The sequence below is a fragment of the Sminthopsis crassicaudata genome, chromosome 2 (assembly GCF_048593235.1).
Source record: "Sminthopsis crassicaudata isolate SCR6 chromosome 2, ASM4859323v1, whole genome shotgun sequence".
Lineage (NCBI taxonomy): Eukaryota > Metazoa > Chordata > Mammalia > Dasyuromorphia > Dasyuridae > Sminthopsis > Sminthopsis crassicaudata.
In genome coordinates this window covers 598,795,385-598,810,938 of record NC_133618.1, presented here as the reverse complement: position 1 = coordinate 598,810,938, position 15,554 = coordinate 598,795,385, and the positions used below count along the sequence as shown (strand labels likewise).

General features: G+C 35.9%; 1 protein-coding gene across 15 annotated transcripts in view; it reads left to right on the top strand.

Moving 5' to 3' along the window:
- FGFR2 (fibroblast growth factor receptor 2) overlaps positions 1-15,554 on the top strand; it is a 163,419-nt gene that overhangs the window by 127,726 nt on the left and 20,139 nt on the right. For 12 of the 15 annotated variants that reach the window (XM_074295741.1, XM_074295746.1, XM_074295747.1 and 9 more), the window contains one exon: positions 12,420-12,570. In XM_074295741.1, coding sequence (XP_074151842.1) covers positions 12,420-12,570 — 151 coding nt within the window. Of the gene's footprint in view, positions 1-12,418; positions 12,571-15,554 lie in introns of all 15 variants that reach the window. The other 3 variants (XM_074295755.1, XM_074295750.1, XM_074295749.1) reach the window with 1 other exon arrangement.

Genomic DNA, 15,554 nt, shown 5'->3' with positions numbered 1-15,554 from the left:
AAGAGAAATGTGAATCTGTTTTAGATACTTGTTTCCAAATAGGACCATATTCAAAAATTGGATGTGGACTGTCATTTACTTTTTGTCAACTCATGACTATTATTTTTTTCTCTTTTTTATTAAAGCTTTTTATTTTCAAAATATATGCATGGATAATTTTTTTAACATTGACCATTGCAAAACCTCGTGTTCCAAATTCCCTCCCCTTTCCCACCCCTCTCCTAGATTGAAAGAAATTTAATATATGTTAAACATGTTAAAATATGTTAAATCTGATATATGTATATATATTTACACAATTATCTTGCTGCACAAGAAAAATCAGATCCAAAAGAAAAAAGTGAGGAAAAAAAAACAAAATGCAAGCAAACAACAACAAAAAGAATGAAAATTCTATGTTGTGATCCACACTCAGTTCCCACAGTCCTTCTGGGTGCAGATGAGCTCTCTTCATCACAAGATCAATGGAACTAGCTTCAGTCATCTTATTGTTGAAAAAAGCCACATCCATCAGAATTGATCATTGAGTAATTTTGTTTCATGGCTAATATATTTTTTTAAAAATTCTTTTTTTTTTTCCTCTCTCTCCCTTTTTTTTTCTTTGCTTAGGCAATTGGGGTCAAGTGATTTGCCCAGGCTCACACAGATATGTTAAGTGTCTGAGACTAGATTTGAACTCAGAGCTTCCTGACTTCAGGGCTGGTGCTTTATACACTGCACCATCTAGCTGCCCCCTCTTTTTATTTTTAGGCATAAATTTATTCATTTATTTTAAACATTCATTTAAAGTTTTTTGTGTTTCAGATTCCTTCCCTTTTTCTAGTCCCTCCCCTGTAGCTAAGTTCCAGTCATCTTCTCTTCTTCTCACATGTGATACTGAGACCCGTGACCCCATTTCTTGGTGCTTTGCTTTCTTGTGCTTCCTTTCTGTTCTGCTTTATTGGACTAGTTATCCCAGCTTGTGTAAAGTAGAAAATTAAATCTTTGAGCTCCAGGCAATTGAATGTTGTTCTCTCTCTTGTTCTTTCCCGCAATTATATTTTTACAAAAGAACCACTCTGAATTTGGTCTCTGGTCTGTGAAGGAGAAAGTTGTATTCAGAGTTATAGATTTCTTCCATCAAGGGATATGGGATTTGGAGCAATCAGGCCATTTTTCTCTCTCATGCTATCTTATTCATGTTATTCTTGAATTTCCTCTTGTGGGCATATGTATGTATATTTTGGCGGGGTAGTGATAGGCTTAGAGAAGCTGTCCCAGCCCCACTTTTTTTTCCTGCGACACTTCCCCTCTCAGATTTTGTCCACTTTGCTTGCTCTGCTTCGTGAGGGATGGAAGGAAGAGATGGGGAACATTCGGGGCCATTCTCTTGCTTCACAATGCTCCCACTTGTTTTATTTGGAATGTAATTGCCCTGTCTTTAAATATGGTTGAATAATTTGTGCAGACCAAAGGACGCTCTGGTGTGATGATCCTGGCAATACCAATCCCCCCACCCAAATTAAAACCTCTGGGAGACTGTTAATTTATTAGAGGTAATGGTGACATATCTCTGCTCACCATATATATTAAAATATAATACATCAATTGTTCTTCACAAAGAGAGCTTTTCAGGCAAAGCCACTTAGCCTGAGAAGGAGATGTGTATCAGGTCCCTAGATAAAAGAAGTTTATTGGACTGTGGCCTGAATGAAAAACACTAGAATGGCCTGCAGATATGCCGATGACAGAGAAAATACCATGGGCATGCCGAGCATGCCTTGCTCCCCTCTCCAGGTTCGTTTTTAATCAGGTGACATTAAGCCCTACTCTCTCCAATAGATAGATTGCTTGCAAAGCATTTCTTTTTTATGTGTCCACCCATAGCAGCCATTTACCTAAAGGGGCCTTATAGGATCCTTAATGCAGTGGGACATAGCCAAAAGCCTCATGAGCGATAATCACATTGCCTTTTGTCACGAAGAGCCTCTTCTTCCATCTTCCCCTCTTGAAGAACGCATTGACTTTCCCTGTTTAGAACAACAGAATGTGTTTGTTATCCTATTTTGCTTTCTTATAGTTCATTTATATGCATTAGATTTATTGAAATAAGGCAAACCATTGTCAACTTCTGGAATTTTTGAAAGGGAAATATTTATTTCTTCCACATTCTATGGAGAGACTTTTGTAATCATTCTCAGATTTCTAAATATTCTCTCTCATTTTTGAATGTTCGGATGCTATAGAAAGAGGGGAGAGAGAGACAGACAGACAGACAGGGAAGAGAGACAAAAAAGAGAGAGAAAGAAAGAGACAGACAGACAGAGGAGAGAGACAGAGACAGACAGAGAAGAGAGACAGACAGAGACAGACAGACAGAGGAGAGAGAGACAGACAGACAGACAGACAGGGAAGAGAGACAAAAAAGAGAGAGAAAGAAAGAGACAGACAGATAGAGGAGAGAGACAGACAGAGACAGACAGAGAAGAGAGAGAGACAGAGACAGACAGACAAAGAAGAGAGAGAAGAAAGAGACACACACACAGAGAGACAAAGAAGGGGGGGAGAAGGAGAAGAGGGGAGAGAGACAGGGATAAAGAGACACTGGTGAGAGGTAGAAGAGAAGAAGTGAGGGTGCATTTTTTGGTGTCAGCTGCCCTCTCCTTTCTCTTTACCCTCTCTGGAATTTTTGTCACACACATTAAATGAAATAACAAGCGCCATCCTAAAGATGGGAGTCAGTCTGGCAATTTTACTAAGCTCAGCTGCTGGTTCTCTTAGATTCAGGGCGGAGGGAGCCAAGTCGCCTGGTTGTTCCTGTCACTGACAGCCAGCCAGTAGTCATTGTTGGGTAGTCTCTGTGCATCTATGTGTTAAAGAAAAAAAAAAGGCTTAGATTTCTGAGCATTTTCCACAAATCATTTGAAAGAAGAAAACAGAGGATGTTTGTTAAGGAGGCATGTGGTGCTGGTGGATTAGTTGAACAGGCTTTTTTCAGTGGGGACATCAGGTTCACTTTTGGCTGCCAAGACCCTATGTGGAAATGGGACAGAGATTTTAAACACCTCACTCTTTGTATCTCTACATAAATTTCCTTTAGAACAACATACACAATGCCCTCAAAGGAATTTAAATTGATTCTTTCTCCCTCCCTCCTTCCATCCTTCCTTCCTTTCCTCTTTCCCTCCTTCCCTCTCTTTTCTCTTTCCTTCCATTCCTCCACCCCCTTCCTCCTTCTCTTTTTCTCTCCCTCCCTCTTCCCCCCCTCTTCCTCCTTCTTTCCTCCTTCCCTTCCTCTTTCTCCTTGTCTCTCTGTCTCTCTTTCCCCTATTTTTTCCAACTGAAAAAAGTACTATATTTATGGGGGTCAAGTTATCAGAGACTTTCAAGCTGAAGTGCTCTCAGAAGTGAATGAAGGACAGGGTTTTTCTTGAAACATGCATGAAGGATTAAAGTGAGAGGAGGTTATAAAGTAGAAGTGAAGGTTTAGGTAACAAGGGCATGGGGCCTAGGGATTATTTCATTTATTATTTTTCTATCTTCAGTGCCTAGCAGTGTCTGACACATTAAATGCTTTAATAAATGCTTGTTGATTAATTGATTGATGGTTGATTAATAATCAAATGTATTATGTTGAAAATGAAACTTCTTTTAAGAAAATTCATTTCTGAAACATGCTGGGCACCACATGATCTTGAGGCCTTCTTTTATTTGGGTGAGCCGAACAGTCAAAAAAAAAATCTAACTTGAGCTAAGAAGAATCTCATTGGTTCTAGAAAATATTTTGGTAGTTAAGAGTTTTCATGGGTCATTTAACTGGAATCTGTTCTTCAGATTGAGCCCCTTGACTGCCCCCATCCCCCAGCCTCCATGTCCTTTCCCCTCCCCAACCCTGCAAGGGAGGGCTTGGTGACTTGGCCTTCCAGCCTGATTTTGGACTGGTTAGAAATTATAAGTCAGCACAGCAAGGACTGGGTGGCTATTTCCGCAGATTAGCAGTTTTCCCAACAAAACAGGGTCAGGGGGAAGGAAGCCAGGCTGATGAGAACCTGTTGCTTTGCTGGGTTTTGTTGCTTTCTTGAATTTTGTTTTGGAACCAAGAGAAACCCCTGAACTTTTATCTCTAGTCTTTATCTTAGCCACCTGCCCAGAGGGAGTAAAAACATTCATTTGGGGGGTTTGGTCCCAGATCAAAAGGAGCTCTGTTTTGTTTCCTGATTAGGAATGGAGGAAAAGCTCCTATTTTATATAAGTTGGGGGGATTTTCTTGGACAGACCCATGAAAAAATTTCTTCTTAAACAGATGGTGAAAATTTTATTCTTTTTTTCTTCCTATCTTTTCATGGTCCCATTTAGCATTTCCTTCCCCCTCCCCCTTTGTTCTTTTTCTTTCTTTCTCTCCCTTTCTCTTTCCTCTTTTCATCATCTGGTTGTTAAATCTTAATGTAATAATTAACACTTTCATTTCACATGACCCTTTAAAATAAAAACCAAAAACAACAACAACAAAAACCCCAAATCTTGCTTACTCTCCCACAAGTACTATGGAAAAGTATAGAGGAGAATAGTGTCATATGAAAACTTGATTTATTATGGCACATGGTAAAGAGATTCTGGAAAATGAGGAATTTGTATTTGAAAATAAATACCAAAATATTCTTGTCCAAATCAGGGGACAGGAAAACAATTTACAAGAATTGCGTCTTTGATTATTTAGAAATTGCTTGAGTAACACTGCTATTAAAAGATTCTATGGTAGGATATGTTCAGATTGAAAAAAAATCCAAATAAATCTAAGAGGAAAATCTAACATGAAATGAACATAATCTTTCTGGGGAAATTAGGAAATCTAATTGGACAAGAGAAATGGAATTTATTAAAGTAGGAAAGCAGAAGTGACATCCTAGGAATTAGGAAAATGGGATCAAAGAAGAAATTCCTTGTAATCAACTGCAAATGAAAATGATCTCCCCAAACTTCAAAGTAAATAAAGGTGATCCTTTCTGTGTATGTGTGTAAACAAAAAGAACATTTAAAGTCAGAGACCATTAGAAGAGAAATTCAAAATCGGTTTGGTTAGTCCCTTCTTTAGGTGCTCTACAAACCTTAAAGCACTATGTAAATGTGAGATATTACCATTATTATTATGTTACAAGAAAGTAAACTGAGGCTCAAAGGGGGAAAGTAAATTGCTAATCATACAGCAAGGTACTGACATATCAAGAGTTGGACCCCTTGGTGTCTTCATTCCTTGGTCAGTGTTCTAAACTAGCATACCTAGTTATAAAACATGCTTCAAAAATAAGTAGAAGAGATAGACTTTAAAATGTACCTTAGTAGGTATACTGATAGAAATCCATACCTCTTTTCTTTAGAGTCAAATCAAAGTAACACAAATTTATCAAGTACCTACTATGTGCAGAAGCATTGAGAATGTAGACAATTCCTTTCTTCCCTCTTAAACTCCCCTCCAAAAAACAAAAAACAGCAAAACCAAACCAAAAACTCAGTTTCTGCTCTCAAGGAGCTTACAGACTAATAAGAGGAACAGTAAATAATTAAGTTCAAACAAGATAACATACAGGATAAACTGGAAGCACCTGGGTTCAAGTCCCTTCCTTTAAACTGTGTGATTATGTTGGGTAACTCTTAAGACATAAATTTCAGGAAGATACCAAACTGTATTAATAGAGGGAATTTTTCTTCATCTAGGACTAGTGTCTACCAGAGAAATCATAATCCTAATTCATCTCTCCCTCTATGTTATCTATTTTGTGGTTGTTTGATTGATCAGTCATGTCTGCCTTTTTTTGTGACCCCATTTGGGTTTTCTTGACAAAGATACTGAAATGGTTTGCCATTTCCTTCTCCAGCCCATTTTATAGATGAGAAAATTGAGGCAAAGTGACTTGCCCAGGATCTCACAACTAGTAAATATCTGATGTCAAATTTGAACTCAAGTCCTCCTAGATTCCAGTCCTAATATTTCATCCACCGTACCACTCAGCTGCTCATATTTTGTCTTAGTCCTATGATTTAATTGGCATAGGTTACTTCCAGTCTGGAAACTACTTCCACCATACAGATCCATGACTATCTATAACTTCTAATCTTAGATACTAGCCTGATGTCTCTGAATAATGTGGTGACACATATTATGTGTATATATGTAAGATGATGAGATTAAATAGAGGTTTTTTTAATATACAGTGAGATCCATATTAATTAACAGTCTGATATGACAGCCCAACAATAAGGTATTGTGATCTTAAGACAGAGGCTGAACATCCAGAATGAGAAACGTTCTAATGAGAAAAGCAATAGTACCTGATGGTTACAGAGAGTTTAAAGGCTCATATTGCTCTTAGGTATGCTGTGCTTGACTCTTAGTCAAATTGCTGGGTTCAATCTTGAATTACATGTAGAAAGAACATGATTAAGGGGAAGTACGTCCAGAGTGGGGCTGGCAGGATGATGAGGGGTGGACTGTAAAGAGGCAGATGCTGTGGTTTTATGGGGAAATAGTCTACCAGAATCGGCTGCCTTGGGGGGAATGAGGTTCCTAGCCCAGGAAGATTTCTAGTGCAGATTGAAGAATCAGATTCTGAGGGCAAAGAGGGAATTCCCTTCTAGGGGAAGTTGGACAAGATGACCCTGAAGATCTCCTCTTACCTGTTTTTGTCTTGTGTATCTTATAGGAAGCGGTGATATGTATCTATTTAGATATTGGTATCTATGTCTATTGATAAAGATAGCCATGTGCAAAGATACTTGTCTACTTCAACGATAAAGACCTGTGATTTCTTTAGCATGGATACTTCCTACAATAATGTAGGCCATATAAAGTGAGGCTTCTCTTACCCCTTGTTATGTGGTATTCATGAGTTATGGCCAAGAAAATTCTGATGACCAACTCTCTTTTAGTTAGAATAATGATGCTCCTAATTATAATAAAATTAATAATAGTAATTATTATAATAACCACCATAATAGCCAATATCTATGTAGTGCTTTAACCTTTACATACATTTACATGTCTGTAGAGTGCTTTACATGCATTATTATAATTTGACTAACCTCTCTAGTTAGCTAGTCTGGTCCTTAATAGAAATCATTACTAGGATAGCAATCAATATTTCCAGTAATCCAAATTAAAAAAAAAAGAAAATACTACAATATGACTTTCATTGATGAGATGTATATACACATATAGATATATGTATATATTCATGTATTTATGCACTTGTATATATATACCATATGTATTTGTGTTGTACATGTGCACTTTAAATTATGTATCTATTTAGACATGTATATATATATATTATACATAGACAAATATAGCTATGTCTAAATTTGTTATTCATCATATATGTAACATGCACAAAATATAACATGTACATATTCATTTACACATTTTCATTTTTTATATACATATATAGTAGATATTTATCATGGTAGGGAACAGGGGATATAGTAGGGAATAAATAACAAATTTTTAAAGAAATTCATATCCTGAAATATTAAGCAAGAAAATAAAAATCAGAGTGAAATCATGAACAGTGTAAGTCAGTTAAGCCATAGACAATCATCCTTACTATGATGATATGCTGGCATTTTATGTCATGTGAACCAGACCAAGAACATAATTGTTGCAGTCTGAGTTCTAGATCATGGGGCCAAATTAAGTGTTTAGGAAATACTGAAAATTTCCAGTGAATTGTTAGTCTCAAGATATAATTGACAAAGTCAGATAACAAGAGGAAAATGATGGCAAAAGCACTGAGATAAAGAAATGTCAAAAGGCGAATAAGAAAATACAGGAAGGAGGAAGGGAAGTAGAAGGGAAAGAAGTAAATTTTTAAAAATGCAAGTTCAACTGTCATTAATCTGGCCACATTACGCTAAAATGATCAGTTGGAACTTGGAAAAAACTAACTATATCACCACAAAATGAATTATTATATAATTGTACTATTTAATGAACATACTTCAATGTTTATTGAACTGAAGAAAGAATAGTCTTCTGTTATTTCTCCTTTCCTTTTCAAATTCTTTGTCTTATTCTGCTTAATCTATCATAGTTCAGTTTTTGCAACTTGTATACAAATCTCCTATACCCATTATTTATGGGAGAAAACTGTAAATTTTTTAAATCTTTTTTTTCACACTGCTTAGCATATTGTCTTGTACTCTAGTAGGGTTTTAATAAATATTTGTTGTTTGTTGAATTGAATTCTTGTTAATAAATTCTAGCAGACTGCATAATCTTTTTATAGCCAACTCCTCCAACTGCAGAATGTCAAAATACAATTACTGCAAAAAATTCTTCATAGGAAATCCCAACAGACTACATTTTGTTTTTGTTTAATAACCATAACAGAATATGAGACAAGATGGCCAATACAAGAACTATGAAAAAAAAAGCGTAAAAGATTGAGGTATTCCGTAGCAAAGTTAAAGATTTCAATCTCTAGTATTTGGAATTAAGGACCGAGGCCTTATGATTTGGAAGAGCAGTTGGAGAGATCATATTGTTCATGCTCTACAATCTTGAATAAAATAACGATAATAGCAGGTAGCAGTACATGACATGGAAGCAATGACACGGACAGATTTTGGGAGATAATGGAGCATAGAAGGACTTCTTATTCTCTGTCTATTGGGTCATGAAGACTCAATGACAAAACAGTAGATGAATTTCTTAGTCTCTTTCATTACTTAACTACCAAAATCTCTTCCCATTAAGCATTGCCAGGAAATTCCTTCTTGTTCTAGGTTTCTATGTCTCTTATTCTTCTCCAGGATTTGGAAAGCACAACACCCTGTCTTCTCTATATCATCTCCTCTCCATCCACACAATCCCCACCTTACTCCTGGCCCTCATCACCTCTCACAGGGGCTTTTAGAATAAGCTTCTCACTGGTCTCCCTACTTCAAGCCTCTCCTCTTCAATCTATCTTCCTTTCAGCTGTGCCGAAGTGATTTTTCATAAAGCGCATGTTTATCATATTATCTCCGGGAACTCAATAAATTCCGAAGACTTCCTATTATTTCCAGGATCAAATGTAAAGTATTGAAAGCTTTTACAGCCCTTTGTCTTCCTACCTTCTTAGCCTTATACTTTATACTTTACTTTGCAATCTATGAGCCAGGGATAACAATAGTCCTATCCCTCAACTCCGTGGGATATCTCTGCTTGCTTTGCTTCCTTTAAGATTCAGCTCCAGGACCACCTTCTATTTGGCCTTTTTGGGGTTCCCTCTTTGCTTATACTTCAGATGTTTTTCTTGTGTGTCCTTCATAGAGATCTCGTGTATTCCTGTGTCTTTTACATTAGAATGTGGGTCATTTGAAGACAGGATCTGTGTTTTTATTTTTTCTTTGTACTACCAGCATTTAACACAGTTTTTGGTGCCATTGAGTAAGTGCTTAATAAAGGTTTATGACTGATTTACCACCTAGTTCTGCTTCATCTCATCTTTGATATACTTGTATTTTTTATTATGATGTCATGGTCACACATGGTTACTTTTGGTTGGAGGTGCTGATGGCAATGAATCCTGGTGGATGTGGCAGAAAAACATGGTTCCAACATTCTCTTCAGGCAATGATGGCTGTTCTGCATTTCATTGTGTTTATTCAATCATCAACTCTGCAGTCTGTCTCCTCCTGGAGGAGAAATTAGCTTTATCTCTTTTTTAACCACAAGCCCAAATCTCATCATTTGTAGCCATCTTTTTTACAGTGTGATCTAAGAGAATGTGATTGATTTAAATTTGCTAGTTTCATTTACCCTATGAAGATGGTGTTGATAATTACTAATGGATAATATGACTTTGAAATATGCTTGAGGAATAATGTTTATTTTGCCCCATATAATCTTGACTGATGTTCTCTGATTTCTATGGCCATAAAGACCATGAAAATAGTTATATTGAGTAAGAGTAGCCCAGGTCCTTATAGTGCCATACAGCATATATATTTTCTGGCTGATCGAATCAAATATGATTGAAACAAAGGCTTTTTCACTTAGCTTAAACAAATGGGATATGGCATATAATTTTAATTTCTTTGGTCTAAGGAAGATATTTCTTGGCTAAATAGTATTTTGAGTTTTGTAAATAAGTAATTTGAATTTTATAAACACAGCTAATTAAGGGGGCCACACATAGAGGGAAAATGGGTCTTTAAATGGAACTATGAGAAATGAAAACTGCAGCATGGTTTAATGAAAAAAACATTGGACTTGGGAGTTTCTGAAGGCCAGGGTTCCACTCTTAGCTCTTTCATTTTCTAGCTATTTGACTGGCACAGCAGGATGATAATAATTGTATTCCTTGAATCAGGGTGGTTTTGAGGAGAAGACCCTTCTAGTAGCAAAGTATTATGTTTGCTGAATAACCAAATAAACATAAATATAAGCTTATTTTAATAAATCTTTATTATTGAATACTATAATAATGTTCTAATCTTATGACTTTTAATGGCCAAAAGGTGGTATTGGTTTCTCATGTCAGCAGAGAACAGATTCTCTCAAATTGCACCAACCTGAAAAGTCAGGTCGCCATATATGTATAAGGTCTAGTTTAGCTAAATTAATAGAGGCTGGCTTCTCACTATGTTGTCCTAGAGCTTATGTAGTTTTCACTGTAGCAACTTTCAGAAGAACATCTTACAAACTGAGGTTATGCTACCTGTGTCAGTGGAGGGAATATAATACTGATAAAATTGCAGATCCTTGAAAAAAAAGTGGCCTTATAAAAATAAAATCTTGTTATTCTAGCAATCTTAATAATCTATCATCTAATTTTAGTTTTAATATTTTTTATCTTTCAACTATGTATCTAGAAGTAAAAGGATTGCTTATGTGCTAATTGTATGTTGCTCGTTATAAAATCTTTAAAGTGATAGAGAATTCTCCCTGCCAAATATTAATGTAGAAATGTATGAAAGTTAGCAATTTGCCTTTGAAATGGTAAAAAATCAGTACTGTTAACAAGTGTCCATCCTTTGAACTGAATATTTTAACAACTATCTTTTCCTTCGAAATAGGTTCCTTTCTGATCTTATACTAAATCTCAAGTTATTATGAGCAACCAAAGGTCATCTACTTTTGCCAAGAGTCATGTCAAAGTTTAGTTAATAGGAAGTAGTAGGGGATGAATAAGATCATTAGATCCTCTGTACTGGGAACAGTACAAGTTCCAGATTTGAAAAAATATCCCTTTGCCAAAATCTGTATAGGTAGGGTTAGTCTTTGAAGTAATTTTTTTTTCTCTTGAAAGCATAGCTCTGAATAATTAAAAAGCTAGAAAATGCTAACATGAAACATACCTGAGATGAATTCCTGTGAAGCTCTGGTGTAAATGTTTAATCTCTTTTTTTAGTTCTTGGGTATCTCTTATAAGGCTGCTGGCTCATAGTCATAAACTCCAACACTATATAAACTGACGAAGTCATGCACTGTCCTCAGCAGAACATTCACGGTTAGAAGTGACCATCCAGCAAGTCCTTAACAATATTTTTATTTTTAGTAATGAAATCAAGGGAAAGAATTGATTATATTGTATGAAAAATCAGTAACAACAACAATATTCATCCAAGAGGCATCCAGAAAGTGGTTTGATAAATATAAAATTCATTCAAACAGAATTAGGATTAGTTTCTCCTGTGCGATTGAAAGAAAACCGAATTTTTGTGTATAATCTGTTGGTTTCTGAAATGGAAGTTGACAAGTGACAACCCATTTTCATTTAATGGCACCTATGTCATCAAGTTCCAAGAAGGAATGGTGGGATGAAGCAAGAAAGGTTGCGTTTCACGGTTGGAAGCATTTGGTATGATTAATCTGAGAATATCTCACAACACATGGCTCTCAGATTACCTTGAATAAAGGGAGTTAAAGAAAACTGATCAACCATCTATCTTTCCCATTTCAAATCCTAAGGCTTTCTATGAGATGTTTTGGTTTGTCTTACAAAATCACAGAAGGAACTCTGAGATAAATGATTTGACTATATCAAAAGCAGTCCATGGAAATTATAAAATTCCCATTTTGTAGCCAGGTTAAGAATGCTTTAATGATGATGATAAGGAAGGAATTGCAAATATATCTGAGAACATTAATAGATGGGAGACAAATCTTTTTACTAAAGCTTGAACAGCTTTTCTGTAAAAAAAAAATCTTTTGAAATCTGTCCCATATGCATTAGTAATGCGATTTTAGTGAAAAAGAGCACTAATTTGGGAGGGAAACAAGAGGCCTGTATCCTGAAAAAAAAGTTTTTTATGGCTGCCTAAAATCTGGGGGTTTGACTATCTTTCAGTTTCTTTATAACAGTACAATCTGGCTGGGCTAGTGTATCCTGTAGTACCATATTCCAAGGTTGGGTCAGAATTACATCTGTTTCTTTTGCATCTTGTATTCCAATAACAGGTGTCTGCTGACTCCAGCTCTTCCATGAACTCCAATACACCATTGGTGAGAATAACAACTCGCCTGTCTTCAGCACCTGATGCCCCAATGTTGGCAGGGGTCTCTGAATACGAATTGCCTGAGGATCCAAAATGGGAATTTCCAAGAGACAAGTTAGTATTTCTACTGAAAAAGACACATATGAAACAAGCTTATTCTTTCCAAAGCTATCTTTTGGCACAAAGGTTTTCTAGTATATAACATACATGCATGTACACACACACACACACACACATGATATTCATTTGAAATATTTTCATTAAACACCTACTGTGTACAAGATTTTGTACTCATTATGTTTGATAGCACAAATAGGTTCAGGTTCCCAGACACCATAGATTGATATCTTCAGAAGAGATTGTGGGCCTGCTAATTTAGAGTTTTACAGACACTACAGCCAAGATTATAAATCAAGTACAGACTGAGATGGAATGGTAAGATCAGAAGACAAATTGGGGAGTTTAGCAAATCTCTCTTTTGAGTCTTTCATGGGGTTAGAGTTTGAGTGATGTAAGAAATAAAATTAACAAAGATATTGACTCTATTTCTGGGCTGAATGAACAATTTTCTGTAATGAAATTCCTGGTTTTGGGAGGTGAACAGATTCTTCCAAAATAACATGAAGTATTCAGGTAGTTATTTCACGAACTCTTACCTAGAAAATCCTTGAAGAATTAAGTTTATTTCCCAACAGTCATATATAATTATATATTTATAATATATATTACAATAATATATAATTATATATATTCAAACAATCTTCAACATATTTTACTTGACCCCATGATTTTATTAGTTATCTCATTTTTATTTTCATGATGACAGCTGAACCCATTCATGGCTGAAAACAGTTGAGAAAAAAATGAGAGGCACAATGGGCAAGTTTGTATCCACAAAAAGGAGGAAAATACTTGTAAAAGTATTCATGAATCTGGCCCATAAAAATGCTAACGTAACCTCTCAAGTGCATGATGATGGAACTGACAAAAATTGAAAAAAGGCTAAGTTTGTAGATAAATGAAATGGTGGTCATCCCTGCCCACTCACTGGTAGAGGTCCTAGCTGCTGCTGGTTTCTTGGACCCAAGCAGCTGGCCTAAATTCTGAGCTTGGAGACCCAACCCTAGGCCTCTCCTTTTCATGGGGAACAGTTTAACCCAAGATGATGGGGTTTTGACCTTGAGGCTTCTTCTGACATCTTTGCCCCTGTATCTCCTCCTATCCTAGGTGGCTTCTCCCTTCCCCTGCCTTTTATGGGTTATTTGATGGTTACTTTGTTAGGAAAAGTGCATATTGTCAGAATTAATGTTTTCTTCTAAAGAATTATTTGCAGAAAAGTATATTTTCAGCCATCACAGTTTTTGATGATGGTTGGGACCCAAGCCCCTTTTTCTTATAGATTCTTTGTATCAGTATTTGCATGATTTTCTTGCCATTTTCTAGGAAAGTTAACCTCACAAAAGTTGAGGATTGATTGTACACATACATAGGCGTTTATATATATAAGCACATTTATGTATATAATGTAATGTTATTTTTTATTGAGAGCAGCCTGTATGTGGCATTTAGCAACTATAACATTAAAAACATAATTTAAAATAAGAACTAATAAATTATTCATCTAAAAAGTGAAGAAAATCATTGTTAGTTTCCTTGTTATAGACAGGAATTCCTTTAAATATGCCTAGATTTTGTGATATAATTAAGAGTTCTGAAAGACTGATACAAATCTTGGTCCTAATCCTAAGCATGCCACTGACTGCCTGTGTGACCTTGCTCCAGGCACTAAATCTCTGTTTTTGTTTGGTCTCCGAGGTTTCTCCCCTCAGCTCAAAAATTTCATGTATGATATGGTATGTAAAATATAATTCTTCAGTTAAACACTAGTTTACTATTCTGTCATTGTAACTATCACCTATAATATAGATGACAGTAGTAGAGGTTCAAACCCATGACTTGGTTTGTTCTTATAGAAGGGTTATACCAAAATATGGAATATCTGAGTCCTGGAGGTTTAAAAGCAGAATCCAATGAAAATGTAGGTGGAGCTGATCTCTAATGAAAGAAGGCTAGTTAGAAACCGTTTATTAGATTGGGGCCACACTTACACAATGAGGGGATTGTTATACTTATACCCATAGTGCAATAGGGCATAAATTAGCCATTTTTCCAATGCAAATGTTTATTTTCTGCCAAGATGTTAAATTCAATTTTAATTCTGGACAGAGAAAATAGAATAACACACTGCCTTTCAGGCTTTATGCAGACCCTTTTCAAAGCAGTGTCTACTTAACTTAAAGACTATTTACTATTGGTAGCTAGATTCTTTACCACACTATGCTCAACTTACAAAAGCATATTCCTAGGTATTCCAAAGGCTTCTCCATTAGGGAATATCTATTTCTGTTGCTTTTCCTGTAAGACCTAAGGACAATATAAAACTATCTGCATGGAGTGCAGAAAGCTTCCAAACCTGGAAATTTAAGATGTTTGTTGGTCCCAGTTTGGAGTATCTTAGTTATTATTCTGTCGTCTAAGACTTTTCTGAATTGTTGTGTCAAAACAAAATTACTTCCCCTTTCTCCTCCCCCCACTCTGTTTTTATTTTTCCCCCAGCTAGAGAGTTACAGACAGACACAGTTGAAATTTGTTTAAGATATGCATTTTAAACAAGCTGGCAAGTGGAATTTGAGACACACATGACCACAAAGCTTCTAGTCTCTCTGTGTTTGAATCATCCTAATTTAAAGCAACCTTGATTTGCTGGGGGGTCAAAACTTGGAGGGGGGAAACAAAAAACGTCTAAAGCTTGCCTTTTTCTGGGACATTCTCAACATTCTATGACATTCTCTAAAACTGAATTGGATCAGCATATAAGACTCCTTAATCAGACCTGACCAGCTCACTAACAAGGATACCCTCTATAATAAATAGAGAGCTTGAATCCTCAATTTAATAACCTTGCCCACAGTAATTGACATTTACTTAAAACGTCACTAAGAAAATACTAAACCTAGTGTGTACCCTATGTCTCATTAGTTCCATATGATAAATGCTCCGTGCTCTAGCAAGCTGTTGAAAGATTTTTATATTTAGTT